General features: G+C 37.7%; 1 protein-coding gene across 9 annotated transcripts in view; it reads right to left on the reverse strand.

Annotated features, from left to right (window-relative positions):
- The window catches only part of MAP7 (microtubule associated protein 7), a 172,636-nt gene that overhangs the window by 25,979 nt on the left and 124,258 nt on the right, over positions 1 to 22,399 (reverse strand). For 6 of the 9 annotated variants that reach the window (XM_025422375.3, XM_025422378.3, XM_049112990.1 and 3 more), the window contains exons 4-7: positions 13,151 to 13,314; positions 12,224 to 12,341; positions 8,066 to 8,176; positions 2,570 to 2,683 (exon numbers count right to left, since the gene is read on the reverse strand). In XM_025422375.3, the coding sequence (XP_025278160.1) occupies positions 2,570 to 2,683; positions 8,066 to 8,176; positions 12,224 to 12,341; positions 13,151 to 13,314 (507 nt within the window). The remainder of the gene's footprint in view (positions 1 to 2,569; positions 2,684 to 8,065; positions 8,177 to 12,223; positions 12,342 to 13,150; positions 13,315 to 22,399) is intronic. The other 3 variants (XM_049112991.1, XM_025422377.3, XM_049112989.1) reach the window with 2 other exon arrangements.

Consider the following 22,399-nt stretch of genomic DNA (forward strand, 5'->3'; position numbering starts at 1 on the left):
CTGAAGAAAGAATAAGAGCAATAATACACAGTTATTTTTATTTTTCCAGAGTGCTCTTGATATCCCGAAGTAGTTTTCTTAAACATGAAAATTCTTCTATGGAGTGTCCAGTAGAAAGTCTTCTATACTATCCCTATTTCCTACTACTCTTGGTAACAAGTGGGCATTAATTTAACTTCTTCAAGATCTTCTAAATGAACTGTATGAAAAGGTACAGGGAAAAGATAATGCAATACAAGTGGCTGGAGTGTAGCATAGAGAATACAAATCTTATAATAATATTAATAACATTTATTGATGACTTACTATGTGGCGGGTACTACTCTAAACATTTTATGTGTATCAACTCATTTAATCTTAAGCTCTAATAATCACATGTATTTTAAATGTATTTTAAAAATGGGCATGGAGAGGTCAATGCAAAGCAGTGGCCACAAATGAGAGGTAAATTTCAAGTGCACTTATTACTTGTCCTGGGAGTCTGTAATCACCAAACACCCTAGGAGTAAGGATGGCTGTTTGGATCTGCTACTGCAACTCTGGCTCTGGATGTAGGTCATCCTTTTGCTAATGGCAACTGGATATAAGATGAACTTAAGAGACAACAGTCAAATGGAAAGACAAGAAAGACTGATTGCAGAGAGTAGATAGAAAAATAAAAGTGGTGAACACAGTGTTTTTGACAAGATGAATGTAAAGGATGTTTACATATATAATTTCAAGTGGAAAAAAAATGAAAACAACAGTTTTGGTTTGTTAAATATAAGCCATGTCAATGCAATAATAAGGTAACAATAATCTAAGGAATGTATTGATAAGAATGGGAACTCAAGAAAAGGCCTATGGATTGCTTTACACTAAAATAAATTACAAGAATGTGTCCATTTGTTAAAAGGAGAATGGAAGAGTTGCAAAGTAAAGAACAGCCAGTGAGCAGGTAGAAAGCACCCTGATTAAGTAGAACAACGAAGAGGGAAGATGGGAAGATGGGCAAGCAGAATGGGTGGGGCACAAGGACAGGATGCTGCAAAGGACTATAGGAGGAGCAAAAGAATTGACAGAAGTTAGTGGTGACAATGACAACAGCAGACACTTTTTCAGCTGCGAGGCAGTCATTAATATGAAACAATGTACAGTGTGGAGATTCCAAAGCATGAGTGCCCTAGACTATTTGGATCCTACAATACAGGACTGAAAGCAGTTTTACAGTTTCTTCAATTAGCTAGACATGCGGAAGAACTTCCATGACTTTTCTAAAAGTAGGACATTCACAGGCAGAAAATAAACTATCTTGAAATAAGCGGTACTTTCTCCTCTGGAAAAATCTCAGATGCGATGTGACAGCTGACAGGAGAGTTCCTTCACAGAAAACACAGAACACTGTGGGGTCCACCTAATTGAATGCATAACTCTATACAGAGCAGCACCCCAGGCACCCAGGATGGAGGGCACGTTAAGACCCAATCCACCGATTAAAATTCTAAGTGGCTCTGGTATAAGTCACTTATTGTCACTGCCCTTGGTTTCCACAAGCAGGTGGTAGGAATGTCTGTACTTGCTTTTTCAACTGCCTCCTGGAAGTACTGTGAGAATTAGGGTTGTTAATAGCTCATTGGGCACCATAGATGAAAAAAAAAATCATAAAACCATCAAGAATTATTTGCAAAGAGGGTGAATTAACATGAAGAGACGTGCAGAAGCAAAGCATTTTTAAAGGGAACTTTATGATGTAATTTCCTAAGTGCCAAAGACAAGGGCTGCTAGGCTGGTTACAGAGATATACCAATTGCACCCAGAGATATTTGGGAAAAACAGAATCAACTCACCGTGAAAGGAGATGTTGCCAAAAGCTGAATGTGTATCTTTCTTTCCAGATAGATATAGGCTCTACGCTAACTTCTCATTAAACTAATTGGCTCATTCAGGCATGCTTTGCATTTCAAAAATGTAGAGGAGTTGTAACTAATTACAATAACCAGTCCTTGGCACATTCTCCATATTTTCAAAGTATGTAACAAAGAAGAAGACTGTAATTAGCCTTCTCCACAACTCCTAGAGATTTGAGAGGGTACTAATTCCTAGATTACATATGAAAGACTGGCACAGGCAGAAGGAGCTAGCCCACAGCCACTCTTAAGCAAGAAACTCTTGCTGAAATTGTCCTGGGTTTTGCTTGTATTCTCAAGTCAATCTATTAGTATTAAATATTAAATCATGTCTACCTCTGATCATCTGCTCAGATGCAGGGGCAGAAAGAAAGGCGGGGAAGGGATCGGTGTTTCGGGTGATGTTACCAACAACCCAGAAGCATCTGAAGCCATCTGATCACAAGGAGGGGCGTCCTTTGTCTGCCTGGCATCTGGTGTCCAGATAAGATGTGAAAGGAAAACAATACCAGGAGCATGAAACCAACACCAACAGACATTTCCAAAGCCACTGCACCCAAGGAGAGAGAAGCAAACACACTGGGGAAAGCCCGGGATGTGATTAGATGAATAGCGGTAGCTCAGATGTGCATCAAAAGGTTGGACTTTACCTCACCAAGAAAGTTCCACCTTGACAGTTTTACCTGTATCTCCAGACAAGGCAGCTGTGCTTTTACTTCGGGCCAGGAACGAGTGTGTGGGCGTCAGCAGTCTGTTAACAACGCTGCTCTCCCATGGGCTGAGCTGCAGGCGGCGAGCTAAACGTCACCACATAAGCAAGATGTTAGAGGAATTCTTTCCTGGGGCAAGAGGGTGCAAGAGCATCAAACTTATTGCTTCCATATCCCAGGCCTTCAAGAGACGAGGCTCTCCAACCAAGCAGGACGGCTAGCATACGGTCTGGGAGACGGGAACTTTGCCCAAAGGAGGAGCTATTCCATAATGTTGCCTTTCTTTAAGATATTAAGTTTGGGACAGGCTCTATGTTAGATTTATGTTTGCAGATTTTGTTAGCCACCTTCCTTTCGGTGTGAAAAAGTAACAAAACAGAAACATCAGGTCACCTACAGGTTTGGCGTCTAGTTGTGCCCATCTGCCCTTGTCAGGATGGGCAGTGATCTAATGGCACATACCTCGGCCAAAGGGCTTCCTAAGTATCCTGAATACTCAACTCCAACACAGGCTATGACAGCTTAATGCAGGACTGCATGTCTATATAAACAAAGACTGAAAGGGTCTCCACTACATTTTGCCAGATGTTCATGAACTGCTACTTCGTCAGTTGGGGGAAATTAGATATAATAAAAGGAAAGAGGACTCATCCAAAGTTCTGTCTGATTTCCTTTTGACTTTCCCATTCAGTAAGCCAGGTTCTCTCAAGCCTGTTTTGGCAACAATGTAAACAAATCTGGTGGAAGATAAGGGTAAAGCTGAAGCAAGATGAAATTAAACAGAAAAACCAAAATCTAATCTAAACCTAATGTTAGAAATTACTAGTGAGTGCATGAAGATTCCAGGAAATAGATTTAGGATAATACAGTGAATATAGTTCCAAACTATACTGGGGCTTGGTGGCAAGACCACCATAAATTATAAATTATAAATTAATGACTTTGCTTATATTGTTAGCTTCCAGTGGTGGTCCATGAAAATACAGAAGCTACTGTCCAAAAAATATCAGGAAAAAAGCTTGCAAGATCCTACAAATATCACTAAAGTAATCATACATCTCTATTTTAGGGCACACCGCTAAGTCACTGATAAAAGTCTTTAAAACTGTCTAAACATGACAAGGCCAGTTCTGCTCTGTACTATAAACAGCAGGTGCAAATATTCTTGCCTCTGGAGCCATTGTTCTTCTAATAATCTGTATTGCTGTATTTATATGCTGTATTTTATATGCTGTATTTTATAGGAATGACGTTGAAATTCTAAAAGATTAGTTTTAGTTAACAGGAATTAGTTGATGTTAAATGTTTTTGCAGGAAATACCTATTCCTTTTGAAAGGAACTACCAACCTCCAGTAAGTATCCTAATTACCTGACTTCATTTTTAAAAAGTGGTTATTTTGATCAAGGCTGTGGTGAATTTAAGAATTAGTGAATTATTTATTGGATTTCCTGTTATTAGGAGAGTCTTCACAGTTAAATGAAATCTTATCTGACAGACATAAATAAAAGGATGTATATATATATGTATGTGTTGTATATATACAATTACATATATAATACAGTAATAGTTGTATAGTAGAATGCACAATAGAACAAGTGCTGTTATACACTCTAATATGGCAGTGTGTGTATGTGTGCATCAACAATGGAATTTAATGTACACTAAAAGTAGAATAGTCACACAATAAAACCAATGGGGAAGAGTGAGGAGGATGAAATGAAAATCTTCAACAGAACTATACTTTTTAAAGTAGATGAGAAAGGGAAGAAGAAAGGAACCCTCTATTTCCTTGACAAACTCTGTAGGATGACTGGCTCACAACTGCAGAGATGGTTTGTCATTGAGAAGACATATCCTTTCTCTGCCCTGGCTTAAGAAGTTAACTTTTTATTTCTGTGAGTCTTGAAAGTATCAACCAAAGAATTTGCCTCAAATGAAGATTGCCTCTTTGACTTGTGTTTGAAGCAAATTGAAGAGATTTGTTTTATAGCTGACACTGTGAATGAAAGATTTTGACAGAAGGAACATGTTTCTACTTCTTCTGTGTTCATTACTATGACCTGAATAAGAGAGAGACAGAGAGAGATCTCTTTTTCTTAAGATAACATTTTAGTAAAGGTTAGGACAGGAGAGTTAGTTTGTTGTTTTTCTCCCACCCACCTAGAGGGGCCTGATTTTAAGATGATAAGCTTCTGAAGGAAGAGATATTAATTCTTGTGAAACAACTTACAGTATTGATCCTACTTAAGCACTTAAAAATGAGATATTAAAAATTCCTGTAATAGACCATCTGAACCAGGGGAGGCAAACAAACATTATAGACATTTATACTACCACAGTCATCCATAAGCAGGAAATCACTGTTCAGTTTCAGATGGGTGCCATGCAAAAATCAGGCAAGTACTGCCAGATCCCGATAGTTCATCATAAGTAGGAAATGCAAATATTGTGTGAGGTATTCCATTTTTAGAATGATGGCAGTGAATTCAAATTAAAGCAAGAACAAAAACCCCTGCTCAGGTCAAAAAGAACCTGAATGCAGAATGCAGCTTTAGGTCTACCACCATGTCCTATGATCTAGATTCTAGGGAAAAATGTATGGACTAATTTTAAGCAAACAGTAGGCAACTTCATTTCTTTTCTTTTTTTTTTTTTTTTGTTGTTGTTGTTTGAAATTCCTTATTCTTCCTTGAGAAAAATCTGGTTAAGTAGGAGCTTAAGAATATTAAGAAACACATTTTTAATGTGAAAATTTCCAGTGGCAATATTCTCTCCATTGCAGCAATTATAAAAACCTTTGGTAATCAGAGGTTTCCTTTAACTTGGGTCATTTTATCAGTCTATGTGACACTATATTCATGTTTGATAATAAAAATATTTAAAAATAAGTAGGGCACAGGCAGAGAGCTCATGGATGTCATGCATTAGTGCTGGAGGACCTGGGGAAACACATGTTAGCAAAGTGGGTATTTACCAAACGGTATGGAAATATTTTAGTATTTTTAATAACCAGGAGAGCATTCCAGCTGAACGTCAACCTTGATAGCATCAGAGCCTCAATTTAATATCAGCTTTAAGGCCTATGCTAGAGGGCTGAGAAAGCCCAGACAATCTGGTAAATGGTGTACATTCTTTAATACATTGCCAGTAAAAGCCTCTAACTTAAAATTCAATAAGGATGCTTCCTAATTTAATAAAGCATAACCAACTTTTAAAAATAGCAGAAAAAAATAAAGTTAGCAGAAAAGAAAATGAACTAAGTTACTTAAATTTATAAATTATAGAAGTTCAAATTCAGAAGAATTTCTAGTCTCATTAAAAGGCCTAGCCATCTCACTGTCCTACTGAAAGTTCTAACTTTAAAAAAAGAAAAAAAAATTGCTTCCTGGACCATATGGGAGGCTCTTGGGTGAACTGAATCTTCCTTCCTGGCCAAACCTGACCTCGTCTTTTAGACCCAGGCAGGAACTGGTAGTTCACACAATTCTTTTGACAAGGTGGCAGAGAAGCAGAACTCCCCAATTTAGTGCTCTCCCTTTGCTCTATTAGTCCAGCTTAGGATTTGATTTGATAGGTCACACGATTCAAGGGGCAGTTTCCTGGATTTGGCTATGAACTGGCTGTTGAACTTCCCTTAATCCTTAACCTCACTCAAAGCAAGAATGCATACAGTCAGGGTGATCTAAGGAAGGACATCCATGAAGGTAAGAGGATGCAGCACAACAACAACATGGGTTAGTTGCTGGTGATCTCTGTGCTAGATCCTTTCTCCAACAATTAATCTGTAACACATGAATTTGGGTCTTTCACCTCTGTCCATCATCTCTGGAATTCTGTTACCCCAACTGGAACAGATGAGCCATCCAGTAAAACTTTCTCAGTTCTAAGATCCTATTAAGAATATTCCATCAGATATGATCATTCAGAATCTATTAAACATTCCTGTTGCTAGTTGACAAATTACTGTTGTCCCATAGAAGGGTGATAGGAAATTGTTCAGTTTACTGCCCAACTACCCCAATTTCAGCTGTGGAACTGAAGGAGGTAGTTGGTAAGATTGACTTCAAAGTACCATAAAATCACAATTGTAGTTTGTTTTAGACATAGGTTCACAAAAGTATGAAACTAAAACGCTGAGTAAGGGATCAAATCCAAAGAATTTTAGTATATGTGCTGCCGAAGCAAGCACTCAAATCCAAAGAAAAGGTGAGTAGACAACTGTTAAGAATGGCACTCATATGCTGTATTTCATATTAAAGGAATGGGTTTGAAGATAAAAGCTGTTTATGAAAGGAATGTTAATTCATAATACTTTTCTCTAAGATGCAAAAGAAAAAAGGTACGTAATTTGACTATATGTCTAATATTGATGATTTAGGCATATTAGTTAAAAAAAAGGAATAGTTAAGGTTAAAAAGCAAGAGCAGGAAGTTGTTCAACATTTACTACTTTAAGAGATTAGTTATTAGTTTTATAACAGCAACATGTACAATATTGTACATTACAATGACACAAGTTTTACACAATACAGAATATATGGATACACACAGAACATGCACACACTGCATTCTTTACAAAGACTATAAACACTGAATGTTTCCCAGTAAAGCATTCAAAATAACCACAATTTGTTACTTTTAAAGAATATATGTTTTTATATTGCACAATAATTCTTTGGTTTTCTAATTTAAGGTCATTTTAAGTTCTGTAAAACCGTAGCTCATCTTAAAAACTTGATTTTTCCTTCTATGATATATAGATGTATAAAGTAAAACTTTAATTTTATAAATAACCCAACATTCATGTACTGTAAATCCATGGGATGAATAAAACTCAAAATTCAAATAAAACATTAACTGGGGACTATGATTATTAAAACTTGTAGGAGACTTCAGTGATGATATTCTTGAAGCTAAGCCAAATCCCTGAAGGGTAAAATGAATGGACACCAAGAACCGATCACACACACACACAAGAAATGCAAGTAAGCAAGGTTTGGTTAAATGAGAAATCAAATAGCAAAATGAAATCTACCAACATGAATCATTTAAAAAGATTTCTTAGAAAGTCAAAGCTTGGCATTCCCCAAGTACAGATGAAAAGTCAAAGACAACATGATTGAAGGAAAATAATTGTTCACAACAAAGATTTTTGCAATGTTGGTGGATAAGTGGGTGATTTCTGGAACTGTAAACTCATTTACTAAAAAGTTGAGAAGCACCGCTTCCATGATGGCTAAATGCAACCATTCAGCCAAGTTCTAAAATGAGCAAGGTTCTTGTCGCAAGGGAAATGCTGCTCAGCCGTTTACTGCTTTTTTACTTTGAAGTTGTGTTCTTCCTATTTAAGAAACGTAGGGAAAGCAACTTCAGATGCTTATTTTTAGCTGTAACATCCAGAAAAAAAAAAAAGCATTAAGTAAATAACAGAACACTTTTTTTTGTTGTTGTTTTCCTTTTGACTGTACCTCTATCTGGAGAATTTAGTAAAGTTGCAGATGAAGAGGAGAGCCGCTTGCTAATGACGGGATCAACATGTTTCGAAAGATTCATGGTGGAAACTGACCGCCTGTCTGGATCTAAAACAAATGGAGATAATGCTAATTGACAGCCGGCATGCAGGATTGCAATTTCCTAGTTCACTGATGGAAGGAAAAACTAGAATTGGATGCTTTCAGCTCTATTACTAGATCTTACATAATAGCACAGTTTTCTAAATGGACATCTTAAAGGTAACTTCAAGGTTAGAAATAAAATTCATTTTTCTCATAGGATAAAATAAATATTAAGCACACCAGTTTGTCAGCCAGGGAAGTTCAAGCATATTGTTACAATAATACAACAGACAGACAAGGACCAAAGGCAGATCACTGGAGGGCAAATACAATAATAGGGCTGACTGTACAGCAAAGAGAGGTTTGTAAAAGTGGATGCCCTTAGAATTTCCCCAAATAGGAACAAGGGAGTAGTAATAGGGCTGGTGAAATAGAATGCAAACACTAGGAGAAAAAAAAAAAAAAAAAAAAGAACATCAGGTTCTATGCATTTGCTGCTACCTTTTCTTGTAGAGCCAGTCACTTTACCTAGGCCATTAAAGTTCACTATAGAAAAATAGATTAAAAAGAAAGAAGAAGAAACACTCTAGGTTTGGAACGATGTAGCATTTCTTCTTAAAGTCTACAAGTAACCATACCTCTGTGCCTATAACACGGATTTTAGGGTGGTTTACAAATGTAGAATCAGTCCACAAATTTGCCCAACAAAACTGACGGCAATATAAAGAAAATCAGAATTCTTCAAGCTTATTAATCAAACTGTTGATCCTATAGGTGAGTAATTTTAGAGTAATTCTTAAAGTTCTGTGAGATCAAAAGGCAAAAATCAGTTCTGTTCATCTGCTGTCTGTATGGTGGAACCAGGTGGTAGCCATCCTCACTAGAATAGATCATGTTCCCCAAATAAAAGTCTAAATAGAGTAAAAGTCTAAAAAATCTCATTATATTTATTCAGGAAGGGAAAACAGATTGTTTTGACGATGACTGCCAAAGTTAAAAAGGGCTTTGCCATATTTTGTTTACCATTGTTAGCTTCTTCTAAAACTAAAAACAAAAAGTATTCCTCATGGTATATGCCTTTAAAACCCAGTTCTATCATTGGTCTATCAATGTCTAAGTAACACTGCTAGTCAACATTTTACAGTAAACTTCCCTCCACAGAATAACCATTTTTGGCCATTATTTATAGTGTATGGGGATAAACAAGTTTTCTACCAACATCAGACATTCCTATCTCTACTAGGATGTATTTGTATGGCTGAAGCAACTCAATTAGAAAACAAACAAACACAGACATCACGCCTGTGACGTAAATTAACACTTAACTGATAGGCCCTTGGAGCAATCCTGAAGATTAAGGATAATGTATCAAAAGGAAGATCTTAATGATGAAATGTAAGGCCCAGGGACACAAGGAAGGGTAACAAAAGTCATTTCTGGGTGACTGACAGCAATACATTTTCTGATACTGTTTTTATATGTTAAGCTTTAGTCAGGGGACATTGTGTCTGCCTGCAGGCCTACTCTGCCTGGTGAAAATTATAGAGGTATAATGCATACTTATTATATTACTTAATAAGATCATTTTTAATCATTTCTTTTTCTCACTCAACAAAATACAAATTCACAAAGGATTCTGAAAGAATCAGTTTAAAAAATTTACAAACCAGTGCAAGTTGATGAGTGAGCCGTAAGGCAACACACAGATTTAATCTGGATTAAATTTAATTTCTAAGATGTTTTTTTCTTTTTTTTTAAAGATTATTTATTTATTTATTTATTTATTCATTCATTCATTCATTCATTCATGATAGACAGAGAGAGAGAGAGAGACAGAGAGAGAGAGAGGCAGAGACACAGGCAGAGGGAGAAGCAGGCTCCATGCAGGGAGCCTGATGTGGGACTCGATCCCGGGTCTCCAGGATCACGCCCTGGGCCAAAGGCAGGCGCTAAACCGCTGAGCCACCCAGAGATCCCCCCCCTTTTTTTTCTTTTTAAAGATTTTATTTATTCATTAGAGACAGACAGAGGGGGTGGTGTGGGGGCAGAGAGAGAAGCAGGCTCCATGCAAGAAGCCTGATGTGGGACTCAATCCTGGGACTCCAGGATCACACCTTGGGCTGAAGGCAGGTGCTAAACTGCTGAGCCACCCAGGCATCCCCTAAGATCTGTTTTTTGATCAGCAAACACTGACTGGGTTGCCCATTCTGAGTGAGTAATTGCTATAAAGGAGTAAGACCAGTTACTGTTCTTAAGATCACGGCAGATTACTGCAACCTTTGAGAATTTTGGCAAATTCCAGTTCTTTTCAAACTTTTTTTTTTTTTTCCTTTTCAAACTTCTGAATTCTAGTTTAGTAGCAATTTTCTCTAATTCAGAGCCCTTATAATAAAAATAGATATTTTCCAAGTGCTAACAAATACAGCATGAGTTACTCTTGCTCCAAGTTGCAGAAATAAAGATCATATACTGAATGCTGAGTGTGGAACCAAGAATTAAAACTAAACAACTGTATTTCCCCTCAAAAATATTTGAAAACTTCTAATGGAGTATACTTCTGCCATACACAAGTAAAAGATGAAGCCAAGTAAAAGAAAAATAAGGTTATAAAAATATATATTCTTATATAGAATATATATGTAAAACTGCCCCTAGAATAAAATATCACACATAAATGAGCTTTAGGAGTACAGATTTGACATGTGCCCTACAAAGTACCACTGGGTCATTAAAAGCCAAGGGGGAAAAAAAGTGTTTTCAAATATAGTTCAACATCATAGGAAAGTAAGTTGTGGTAATGTACTTTTAGAATTTTTAAAATAAAGGGGTTCTATTGGATACACTGAATGTTAGGAATGGAAGAACAGAGCAAACAAAAATTCATGGTTATTTAGATTAAAACTAAGAGCAGAAACAGCAGTACTGACCAGTGGGGATGGGGATGTTCGCGAGGTGAGAGCACAAACTGGATGTACTTTGATCCCAGGTAATTTATTAACTAAAAAACACTTCTTAAAGGTTTTTTTTTCCCCCCAAATGATCTCTTAAAGAGAAAGTAAACACATAATATGTCATTACATTATTTCAACACCTTCAAGTCACCAGAGTTCTATCATCACACTTAAGAAACACTGTGCCATATCCCAGATCTAGGTCTATGCAATAGGGTATTAAGCATGCATTATGACTAAGGTAGTGATGGTTCAGCTATTGATGAACTGTTGTTCCTAGGTCAGAGGTGCTAGCTATAGGTCAGGCAATCAGCAACCACAGGGATGTCTGTACCAGATTTTCTAGTACCACCAAGAGTTGTGAAGTGGTGGTCCAGGCCTGCTAAATCGAGAAAGGTGAATGATGATTCAACAAAACCACCTGGGGACAGAATGTAAGACAATGATTTTTCAAAGTAAATAATAATAATAATAATAATAATAATAAAAATGTCATTAGACTCACACAGATGTAAAAGAACTGACACATTATATAAAATTCGAGGTGTATTGAATTTACAGTACAAAAATAAAGCCTTTCCCTAAGTCCAAATTTCAGTATGACTTTATGTCCATTCAAGAACGAGGGAATGGCTGAGACATTCATGGTTTCTAGTTTCAGAACCTGCACTTTTTTGGGCAGAGCATTAATGCTGCACATGCTTTATGGTCCAAATACACAAGCTCATACTATTGGTTATGATCAGTCAATACTGCTATGTTTCTTCTAGAAAAAAAAATCAGTTAACTTATTCCATAATCCTGAAATCTTAATGCAAATGATTACTTAAAATAACATAGAGTGGAAACCACATGTTTACTTAGGAATGTTGCATAGATTTCTAGCTCTTCAAGGAATTATGTAACAAAAAGGAAAAGCAGCCGGTGTTAAGGGAGAGAACTTTATCTTCTTACCTTCATCACCCTCTTATCCTCAAACAATAGGAGCATCATTTAATTATAGTTTAATTATTTCAGCTTGATTTTTGTTTTGGAAACACAGACTTAGAAAAAAAGAAGCAACTGCCCTTTTGCGGTCCAGGAAGAAAGCAGGGATTCTGAAAGCATCACCATTTGTTACCTGCACTGCGGATGCTAGGGCTCCCATGGAGAGGGCCTCCCCATGACCACCGGTTTTGCTTCTGTTTTGGCTTCTGGCTCCTTTCCATTGTTCGTCTTACAACAGCTTCATGGCGTTCCTTCAATGGAAGAGAGGAGTGGATGATGAGATTCGATCTGGTTGTTTGAGACTTCTTCAATTTAAGGCAGAATGGAGTAAAGGCACTACTGGAATTTCTATCTTAGTACTCCTACTTCCTAACTTTTATACCTTCTCTTAGGGTAGGAGTAATATCAACCTGCGAGAGTTACTGAAATCATCGAGTTACTGAAATCATCAGGTCCCAGTTGGTAAAGCTCTTGGCAAACGACAGGTACTTATATAAACAACCCTTGTTATGGCTACCAGGAGTGTGGTGCTTTCATCAATTCATGTAAGCATGGTGATACAGGTCTTAGGTTAAGCAGATGCTAAACAAATGTGGTACCATATCTTAAAAAAAAAAATGCAGTTCAGAATCTGAGCAGGTGGGTAATCCTGACTCCACGACTTACTCATTCTGAGTCTGCATGTTCATTTTTGCAAAAACTGATATATCAACACTCAAGGGTTGAGTAAAGATTAAATGAGATAATCTATGTGAAAATGTAAACAGTAAAGCCCTAAAGAAATCCAATTCCTTGGAGTCCTCTCCATATTTTCGTATAGATGAACTGCACAGGGGTAAGTTATGGCTCTAGACCAAAGGCCCGGGCTTTCAAAGTTTTTGCGAAAATAATGGTAACAATTACACCATTCACTACCTGCCTTCCATACCCCAACCTCCCTAGAAGCTGTGACTATCTATAAAACTGATTACTTAATGTTGCTATGCATACCAGCACCTTAAGGGAAGGTTTCGAATTTCTGAAATAGACCTCCCATTTGCTGCCCACGGCAGCCTCTTACTTTGTCTTCCTCCAGCCTCTGCCTCCGCTTTTCCTCCACAGCAGCCCTCCTCCGCTCCTCCTTCAGCCTCTGTTCTTCTAGTTTCTTCTTCCGTTCTTCCAAGTGCTTTTCATAGTGCTGCCGGGCTCGCTCTTCCCTTTCTAACCAGATTATTTCTCTCGCAGCTTCAGGAAGAAAAAACAATGGAAATCAAACACAAGCAGGTTTAGAACTTGAACAGGTATTGGGGAGCCTGGTTGGCTCAGTCAGGTAAATGTCAGACTCCTGATTTTGGCTCAGGGATAATCTCAGGGTTGTGAGATGGAGCCCCCCTGCTGGGCTCTGCCCTGGGCTTGGAGCCTGCTTAAGTTTCTCTTTCTCCCTCAGCCCGTCTCCACCCTGCTTGCATATACACATACTCTCTCTCTTGAAAATCAGAAAAACAAAAAAGTTTTATAGGTAGGACTGTATATAAATGGCCCACATTGAACAAATATGGGTTCTTGGGTTTTGTATTTATCAAACCTGACCTTTGCTTTCCTTAAATTTTGAGGGAAAAAAGGACCACTGTTAATTTCTAGCATAATTTATTCTGATAACAATGAGGTCAAAGAAGATACACTAAATTCTACTCTTTGGGAATCCCTACAGTCCTCTAATTTGGTAGGTTAGTACAACAGAATAATGCATACATCACATGCTCTGGTCTCAATTCTGATTACTGATATGATGCTCTTATAACCAATAGTACCATTTGTCTCTCTCTCTCCTCTTAAAAAATGTGATATCCTTCACATCAAAAGCCTGTGACTATAGTTGTTTCAACACAGCATTGGTTCTCTGAAAGTATTAAAAGAATTGAGGAGAAAATCCCAAAATTGATAGCTGATAAAAGATATATTAAATGCCTTACAGATTTATCACACTGAGTAAGCTAAGTGATGTGAGACTAAATAAGCAGCTCTTGCCCACAACATTCTGGTTAGATAAATCTATTAATATCACAGGCTGAATGAAAATGCACAATGCAGAAAATATTGTTCAGTGATAGAGTGTTTCTTTTCTCCTTTACATACACATGGTCCTTCCTCATTTTAGCGGAATACATACCCCACAAAACTTTTTTTTTTTAGTATAATGCTTCCTTGATCTGTGATAACTGAAGAGATCTTTAATATGGGCTATTAACAATACTGTTGGTAAAAGGGTCCAAACAAAATTTAGAGCATAAACCTTGAGAATAATACATGGGATATAAGTTAAAATGTTACTTCTTAAGAGAAAAAAATTAAAATTCGGAACATTTGTTTCCTCTAAATGTTTACTATCAAAGATTCTGCATTTCTGCTACCATTAAATATTTCCAAAGCTGTTCATTTGAGGAGACAAATCTACTGAAAGCAATCTGAATTGACTTTGTGTGAAAAGGCAAGAACAATTCAAGATGGGTTTGTCTTATGACATCACTCAGGGTGGTAGCAGAGACAACTGGGTTCTCCCAGCTCTGCTACTAATGGGTGGTGAGATCTTAAGACAAATTCATTTGAATTTTAGTTTTCTCTTGTTTCCCAAAAGATGTGGAAATTGATTTTCAAGATTTCTTCCAAGTTTAAATGCCCAGGGCTCTAAAGAAATTCTCAGGTCCAAGTTGAAAATTTACTTTAGTAAAAGCACATAGTGTGTGTCCAATAAATATTTGCTGAATGAGTGAATAAATAAAAACACTCTGAGAGCCACCCGGGTGGCTCAGTGGTTTAGCACCGCCTTCAGCCCAGGGCGTGATCCTGGAGACCCGGGATCAAGTCACACTTTGGGTTCCCTTCATGGAGCCTGCTTCTCCCTCTGCCTGTGTCTCTGCTCTCTCTCTCTCTCTCTCTCTCTCTGTCTCTCATGAATAAATAAATAAAATCTTAAAAAAAAAAAAACACTGAGAATGCACATTGAAAGTAACAGATGGGGAACATAATTTAACATGCTTTATTTTATTTTTTAAATGATTTTATTTATTTATTCATGAGAGACAGAGAGAAAGAGGCAGAGACAAAGGCAGAGGGAGAAGCAGGCTCCCTCCGGGGAGCCTGATGTGGGACTCGATCCCAGGACCCTGGGATCCTGACCTGAGCCAAAGGCAGATGCTAAACCGCTGAGCTGCCCAGGTGCCCCATTCTAACATGTTTTAAAGGTGAATTTACTGTGATCACACACTTGTGCACATAATATCTTTTGGATTTCTTATATGGGAATACCTTACAGGCAGGCTTTCAATGGTACCACACATTTTAGTTCATTTAAAAAGGTAGATATACAGTGATAGACTTTTGTCGAAGCTTAAATAGTACAAAATATTAAAAGGCAAAATGAAGGTTTTCCTCTAACCTTAGACCTTTTTATATTCCACTTCTACCTTTTGTATAAATATAAAAGAAAAAAAAAGATAAAAATTCATGCATACTGTAGTATATATAGTACACCTCTGCTCCGAGTCTTGCTTTTTTTCACTGAAAAAATATCTTAGAGATATTTGCACATCAACACATAAAACATAAATCCAATAGCCTTTTTAATGGCTATGTAATATTCCATTGCCCACATACTTTATTTTAATATAATCAGATACTGATAAATTATCTAAGTTTCTAGTATTTTATCAATTCAGACCTTGGGTGACATTGTACTCTTATGACCTTTGTAGATATGTGAACACATCTTTGTAGAAGTAGAATTGCTTAATCAGAGGGAATATACATTTAAAATTTTGATAGCTACTGTCATATAATCCTCTGTGGAGGTCACACCAATTTATACTTCCACTGACAATGGATGAGAATCACAGGCAGAAAAAGAAATGGATTCGTACCCTGAACCCTTAAGACAGGCAGTAGGATATATCTATTCTTAACTCTTTGCTTTCAAACTACATAGTCTTTGACTTTTATACCTCATGTTGAGGAAAACTTCAGATTCTTTAAGGATATTTAAGAATGTAGTATTTTCTTTTCCTTTAAGATATTCCAGAAGCCAAAAGACAAAATAAGAAAAACAAGTTTATGGAATGTTAAGAAAATATTTTTTAAAACTGCTAAAGTAAATTTATAAAATTAGAGTTTATCAGGTCACAGGTTAATTTTCCTTAAATCATGTTTTTCATTAGGCTACTTTCTTGCTCATGAATATTTGCCATTATTTTCACATTAAACTGAAACTCCACTGATTTCTAAAGTCCTCTCTAAACTTGGTCTTAATACCCTTCTGTGGCCCTATTCTGCATTGCTCTCCAAAATAGCCTCTTAATTCTAAATATGCTTATTTCCCCTTACTGCCCCTTCCAAACAACCCATGCTTCTTCCATCTCTTTGCTCCCATTGTTGCTCTGCTAAGAAAGTTGACATCATTGTTTATTCAAACTGATCCATCCGTTAAAGCAGTGGTCTTACAAGTAATATATTTCAGAATCACATGTGGAGGGGGGGGTATGTGTGTGTATCTGTGGGGGAGGAGTACTGGCTAAAATGTAAATTCCTGGGCTCTCACCCTCATATTCAGATTTACCAATTCTAGGATGGGGCCTAAGAATCTGAATTTTGAACAAACCTCCCAGGTGAGCCTGGGTGATCCCAAGTGCTGTACTGATGGCATTTGGAGGAACACTGCCCTCAAGATCCTCAGGAGCTTTGACTCTTCGGCGGTGTGTGTGTGTGTGTGTGTGTGTGTGTGTGTGTGTGTGTGTCAGTGCTGCTTTTATGACATCTACCATAAACTTCAGTATTTCTTCTATTCTGATTTCCAGGTAGCAAAGGTTTTTTTTTTTTTTTTTTCACTGTTTTCCCTTTTTCCCTCCACTTACTATAGTGCTTTTCATAACTAGAACATATCCAAGGGTCTTAATCATTACTTCTGGATTCATTCACCCATACCTGTGTGGTCTTGTATTCTCAAACTGCAAGGGCACCATCTTCCTTACAGGGTCTAGGTGGTCTCACAGGAAAAATGGAGTGCTTAGCATAGTGCCACATGCACAGTTAGGGACTCGGAAAATATAGATCATTATCATGAGTGAATCTTTATGGCAATCAGCCTAATTCCTGCTGTACTGCCATAGAGGAGATGTAGCTAATGGGAAGAACAAAGGTAGGACAGTGCACTCGTGGGCTGAGTGACTTCCCGTCCCGGCCACAATCAACAGTCTAGTGCCCAGCTTGGTGCTTCTGAGCAGGCTTACATCTGTGGGAGTACATGTCACTACTACATTCATGTGCCCTTACTACATGAGGGAATATTATCACTTCATCTCTGAAACATTCAGGGCTGTTGTCTCACTTTCATATTAAGATATTGGAAGGATACAAATTGGTTACTGGTATTACTGGGTACCAGCTATAGCCAATAATATAATGAAGAATCAAAAAGTGACAAGTGCCAAATATCTGAGTTCAGGATTTGGTTCTGGTACTAGTTTTGTGTGACCTTGGGAAAATGAGCCAACCTATCCTATCTGACCTCTAATTAGAGAGTATATACAAAATGATCTCCAAGATCTTTTCCAGTTAACTCCTGGGACTTGATTTTTTTTGTTTTTACCTTTGAGGTGTGTGGGATTACAATTAGGTTTCTTTTTGTTTTGATTTTGAGTGTTAGTATATTCATCTTTATGCTTTATCTCAACAATTACTGAGATTACCTGCATTTCCAATTTCAAAGTAAATCTGAGGAACAAGCTGAAGACTTAAAGGACTGTGACTTCCAGTAGGCCTTAGTGTTAATTCCAAGCTTTCTCAATTAGTCACTTAAACTCTTCCATTCACCTCTCATTGGACTAGTATACTGGAGAACTGCCTGGTAACAAGTGGAACCTTGCAGGATGACCACCACACATGTCCTTGAGTGGTCGGGATAGCAGGTTATGCCTGCGGACTACCAAGAGCCTTCCTTTATACACGGGCTGAGGACTTCTGATATAAGACAACAATACAATCCAGGACTCCTGCCTACAGGGCCAGGCTTAAAGAAGCATTCATTCTTTGCTAAAGTAGATGGAGTTTTGCCAAAGCATACAAATCAATGGTCGTCCTTGGAATCTTTTAGTTATTTCAACCCTTACCCACTTTCACTTCTTAAAAAATGTTGCCATCTTCCTTACCTGGCTGCTTTACTGAGCCTCCTGGACCAGGAAATATAACCACCCCCCTCCTTTTTGCCTCCCCTAGCTCAGAAACATTAGGCTTCTTCAATCCTAGGCATCTAAGTCAGTATCTGGCATCACGTGGCCTGCCATCCTCATCTTTTCACCATCATCACCGTGGTGAGATGTCTTCAGCTCTTACTTTGTGCTGACACCAAGTGATCTTCAGGCATTATCTTCACAGCCACTCAGTGAGGTAGACACTGCTATTAAACTCACTTTATTATGAGAAGTCTGAGACACAGAGAAGTGATGTAACCTGCCTGATGTCTCACAATAAGTCGGCGGTGAAGATGGAACTCAAACTCTGGACTGTCTGCCTCTAGAAGCAAACAATGAGCCATTATGTTGAAGGACATGATTTGTAACACCTTCCAGGGACTAAACTCCTTCTTGAGATTGGAGTAAATTGGTTACCCGATGTGAAGACTCTGATCTTCTAATGTTACTCAGTCTTTATCATCATCTGTTTACAAGATCCCTACTTTTCAGATTTTGAGATCTTTTCATCTTCAGCCTCAAAGGCAAAGACAATTTGAGAGAAAGAAATAATGGCTGCTTAGTCACAATGATTCATTCATTTTATGGTAAAGCTTCAGCCTCTGAGTTACCAAATCCACCCTGCAACAAGCATTTATTCTGGCCAGTCCTGAGCTTGAATCACGATACTGTGGTTATGTGCTCATGTCCACATCCCTCCCACTACCATGTATTCAGATCCTTAAGCTGTTCATAGCCTGCCTGACAGTCTTAAGGGCTTTTGTACACTGTGTTCATTAGGGGACAACTTCAGGAGACCAGATGCCAAGATTAACCACAGGTCTGTCAAAGTTTTACCCAGTAGCAATTTGGTTTGGAAAGAATGCCTTCCCAAAGCTTGTATTTTTTTGTGGATAGTCTTGTCAAAACCAACGACTGTGCTAATCGAATAATGTGAGATGTGAAATCAGGGACAGCTTCACTTGTGACTCTAATCACTACAGCATTACTGGTTGTTTACTAATTAGTCCTAATCCCCCAGCATTTTTGAGATGAACATTCAAGCCAGGCTCAAATGATCATTTATCTCTTGACCATGCTCTTATTAACAATGCTGTCCCTGTGTTGACAATGCACTGAGATTAAGAAGATTTAAAGAAGGAAAAAAAAAAAAGCAAAGTAAATGAGCTATGACTGGATGGGCAAATAAGTCTAGTAAAATTATCTACAGAAAGAAACTCAAATATAAGCTAACTGACGTTAGCTTACAGGTCAAAATCTTTTCTATATTATCTAAGTGATTTCTAACACTCTGTGACAGATCTCTTGTACAAGTTTGAACTTACCTACAAAACCCCTATGAATAAATTGAAGAAAAGATTTTTTAAACTCAAATTTTTCTTCATGAGCTATATGAATCAATCATATAATTCTCTGATAATCTTTCATGATGTCATTGAAGTCCCCGTTGGGAATGTGACTCTATTCATGCTAGTACTTCAAACTTAATTTGTACCATTTTAAAAAGGGGGAACTCTGTATCTCCCCGCGTGCAGAAGACTATTCACTTGCTAAACATTCCCTATATATTCTCTTGAATTTGTCAACACATTGTAGGACTATTAGTTTTATAACATACATAAAAATCAGACAGTTTTAAGGCATAACCATGGGATAGATGACCTTTGTGTCCTTGTTCCTGTGAGAAAACAGTTAATAAGAATCTAAGACTTGTTTGATTGAACCATTATTATTAGGTAGGTATTATCTCATAATTTGGTAATGTCTTAACTAATTTGCAGTACACCTGTTGTATTCATCTCTACTTACATAAACACGCATAGACTTACTATTCATTTAATATTCAACAGCAATGGTCAGACATCAACTATGTGCCAGGCACCATTATTAATAGGTACTGGGCTGCAGAAATGACAAAATGACACAAATATTTTCTCTTGTGGAGCTTATGTCCCACTGCGGGGTGGACAGACAATAAACAAGTAAGTAAAATACACATGCTCAGATGTTGAGAGTAATATTAAGGACATGCTTAAATGTGCTCTGGCTGAAAGAAAATCCTCTATTCTATCTTTCTAGAGTTTCTTAGTTCCTTCCTTAAGTTAACTTATCATGATATAAAAATAAAATAAATGCCATTTTATGGGCAGCCCCGGTGGCGCAGTAGTTTAGCACCACCTGCAGCCCGGGGTGTGATCCTGGAGACCCGGGATCGAGTCCCACATCAGGCTTCCTGCATGGAGCCTGCTTCTCTCTCTGCCTGTGTCTCTGCCTCTCTCTCTCTCTCTGAATAAATAAATTAAAAAAATAAATAAATTACATTAACAATTATGGCAGGCCCGCACAATTAAAAGTGTAACCATGGTGTTATTTTGCTATTAAATGTGATAATGGAATGTTGAATGTTTTTTGGGGGTGCCTTGGTGGCTCAGTTGGTTAAGTGTCTACCTTCAGCTCAGGTCACAATCTTGGGGGTTCTAGGATCGGGCCCCAAGTTGGGCTCCCCACTCAGTGGAGAATTTGCTTCTCTCTGCTTGTGCTCTCTCTCTCATGCTCCCAAATAAATAAAAATCTTAAAAAAAATGTTTTTCTGCTTATTATTATTTCATGAAAGACTTCATGAAAGTGTAAAGAAACAGCAAATATTCACTACCTGCTTAATAATTAGTACCATGTCATGTATTGGGATACAAAGAATTAGAAAATTATAGTCAGTCACACCCTTTAAAAGTTTAAAATAGATGCAACCAGGAAGTTAAATAAAATCCAACCAGGAAAAAGTTCAGTAGGGCATAAAACAGCATCAGAATTTGAGCTAAAATATGTTATGCAAAATAGACTGTAGAGTGAAAAAATGATCAAATCTCCAGAACATGAAAGGCCACGAAAACTAGGAAGGGCTTCAAAAAGAGGGAAGGGGTGCTAACTGTAACACAGCCGGAGAAATGAAGGCCTTCTATGAGCTAGTTCTGGTGATTAAGACATGAGTTTATGAAGGCCTAGATGGGGATGACAGCACCGGCAGCAAATTCAAAGGCATGGACCTGAGATTTAGTTTGAAGATAGCGTCAATTATTCTCATGACTAACTGGATTGAGGGACAGAGAGAAGGTAGCAACTCCCACCTGCCCACTAGGCTAGAGACGGCTGAAGCTCCAGCTTTAGGACAAGGCTAAGTCCAACCAATCTCTGGTAACTTCAAATGGCCCAACAGGTCAGGGTGGAGTCTAGTCAGTGCCTAGTATTGGGACAACAAAGAGAAAAAATGTTTTATAAGGCAAAAGGTCCAACAGCTAAGACTGGTAGTCAGAAAGATACCAGTGCCTCCAGCAACAGTGCAAATACCAAAAACAGCTGAAAGAATTTCTTGGAGCCAGAAAAATATTGGTGCAATGGGCTTATAGGAGTCATAAAATGACCCACAGGAGTCAGTTTTGGAACGAAAGTCAATAAGGAAGTTAGTTGTACAGAAGCTGAGTTTTAGATAATGGGGAAGCATCTACTATCTTATGAGCAAAAATAATGTAGAGGACCCATGTCGTCAAAAAAGGAGAGTTGAAACTAATGAGGACAAATGAATTTTTCCCCCTTAGGTAAAAAAAAAAAAAAAAAATCAAAGCTTGGAAGAGCGATGGTGAAAAAGATACAGAAGTCAAGAGAAGGGAGTTTGAAGGAATGGCCTGAACAGAATCAGATGGAATAGTAGTTAGGGAGATTCCTTCATTATCACTAAAGCTTTAAGACAGAAAAATAAAGCTTCAGAGTATGTGTGCTCACCTGAATGGACGGAACAGTCCCAAAAGTGAAGAATTAAGCCTGGTTTTATGTGATAAATTGAAGGATAACGTAGAAAGAACAAGCCACATGATATAATCCTACCATAAAAGCATTAAAGCATGACTCAGAGATTTAACCCACAGAAAGTTATTAATAGGTCCTCCCTGTTTGCAAAATAGTACAAACATGACACGCCATCCAAAACAAAAAGACCTTTATTCTTCCTACCTTGCCTTTTCAAAAATGTGGATTAAAACAAAAATGTTTAATGATTTCAATGTCAATTTCAATCTACATCCAACAGTGAATAATCA

Source organism: Canis lupus, chromosome 1 (genome assembly GCF_003254725.2).
Source record: "Canis lupus dingo isolate Sandy chromosome 1, ASM325472v2, whole genome shotgun sequence".
NCBI lineage: Eukaryota > Metazoa > Chordata > Mammalia > Carnivora > Canidae > Canis > Canis lupus.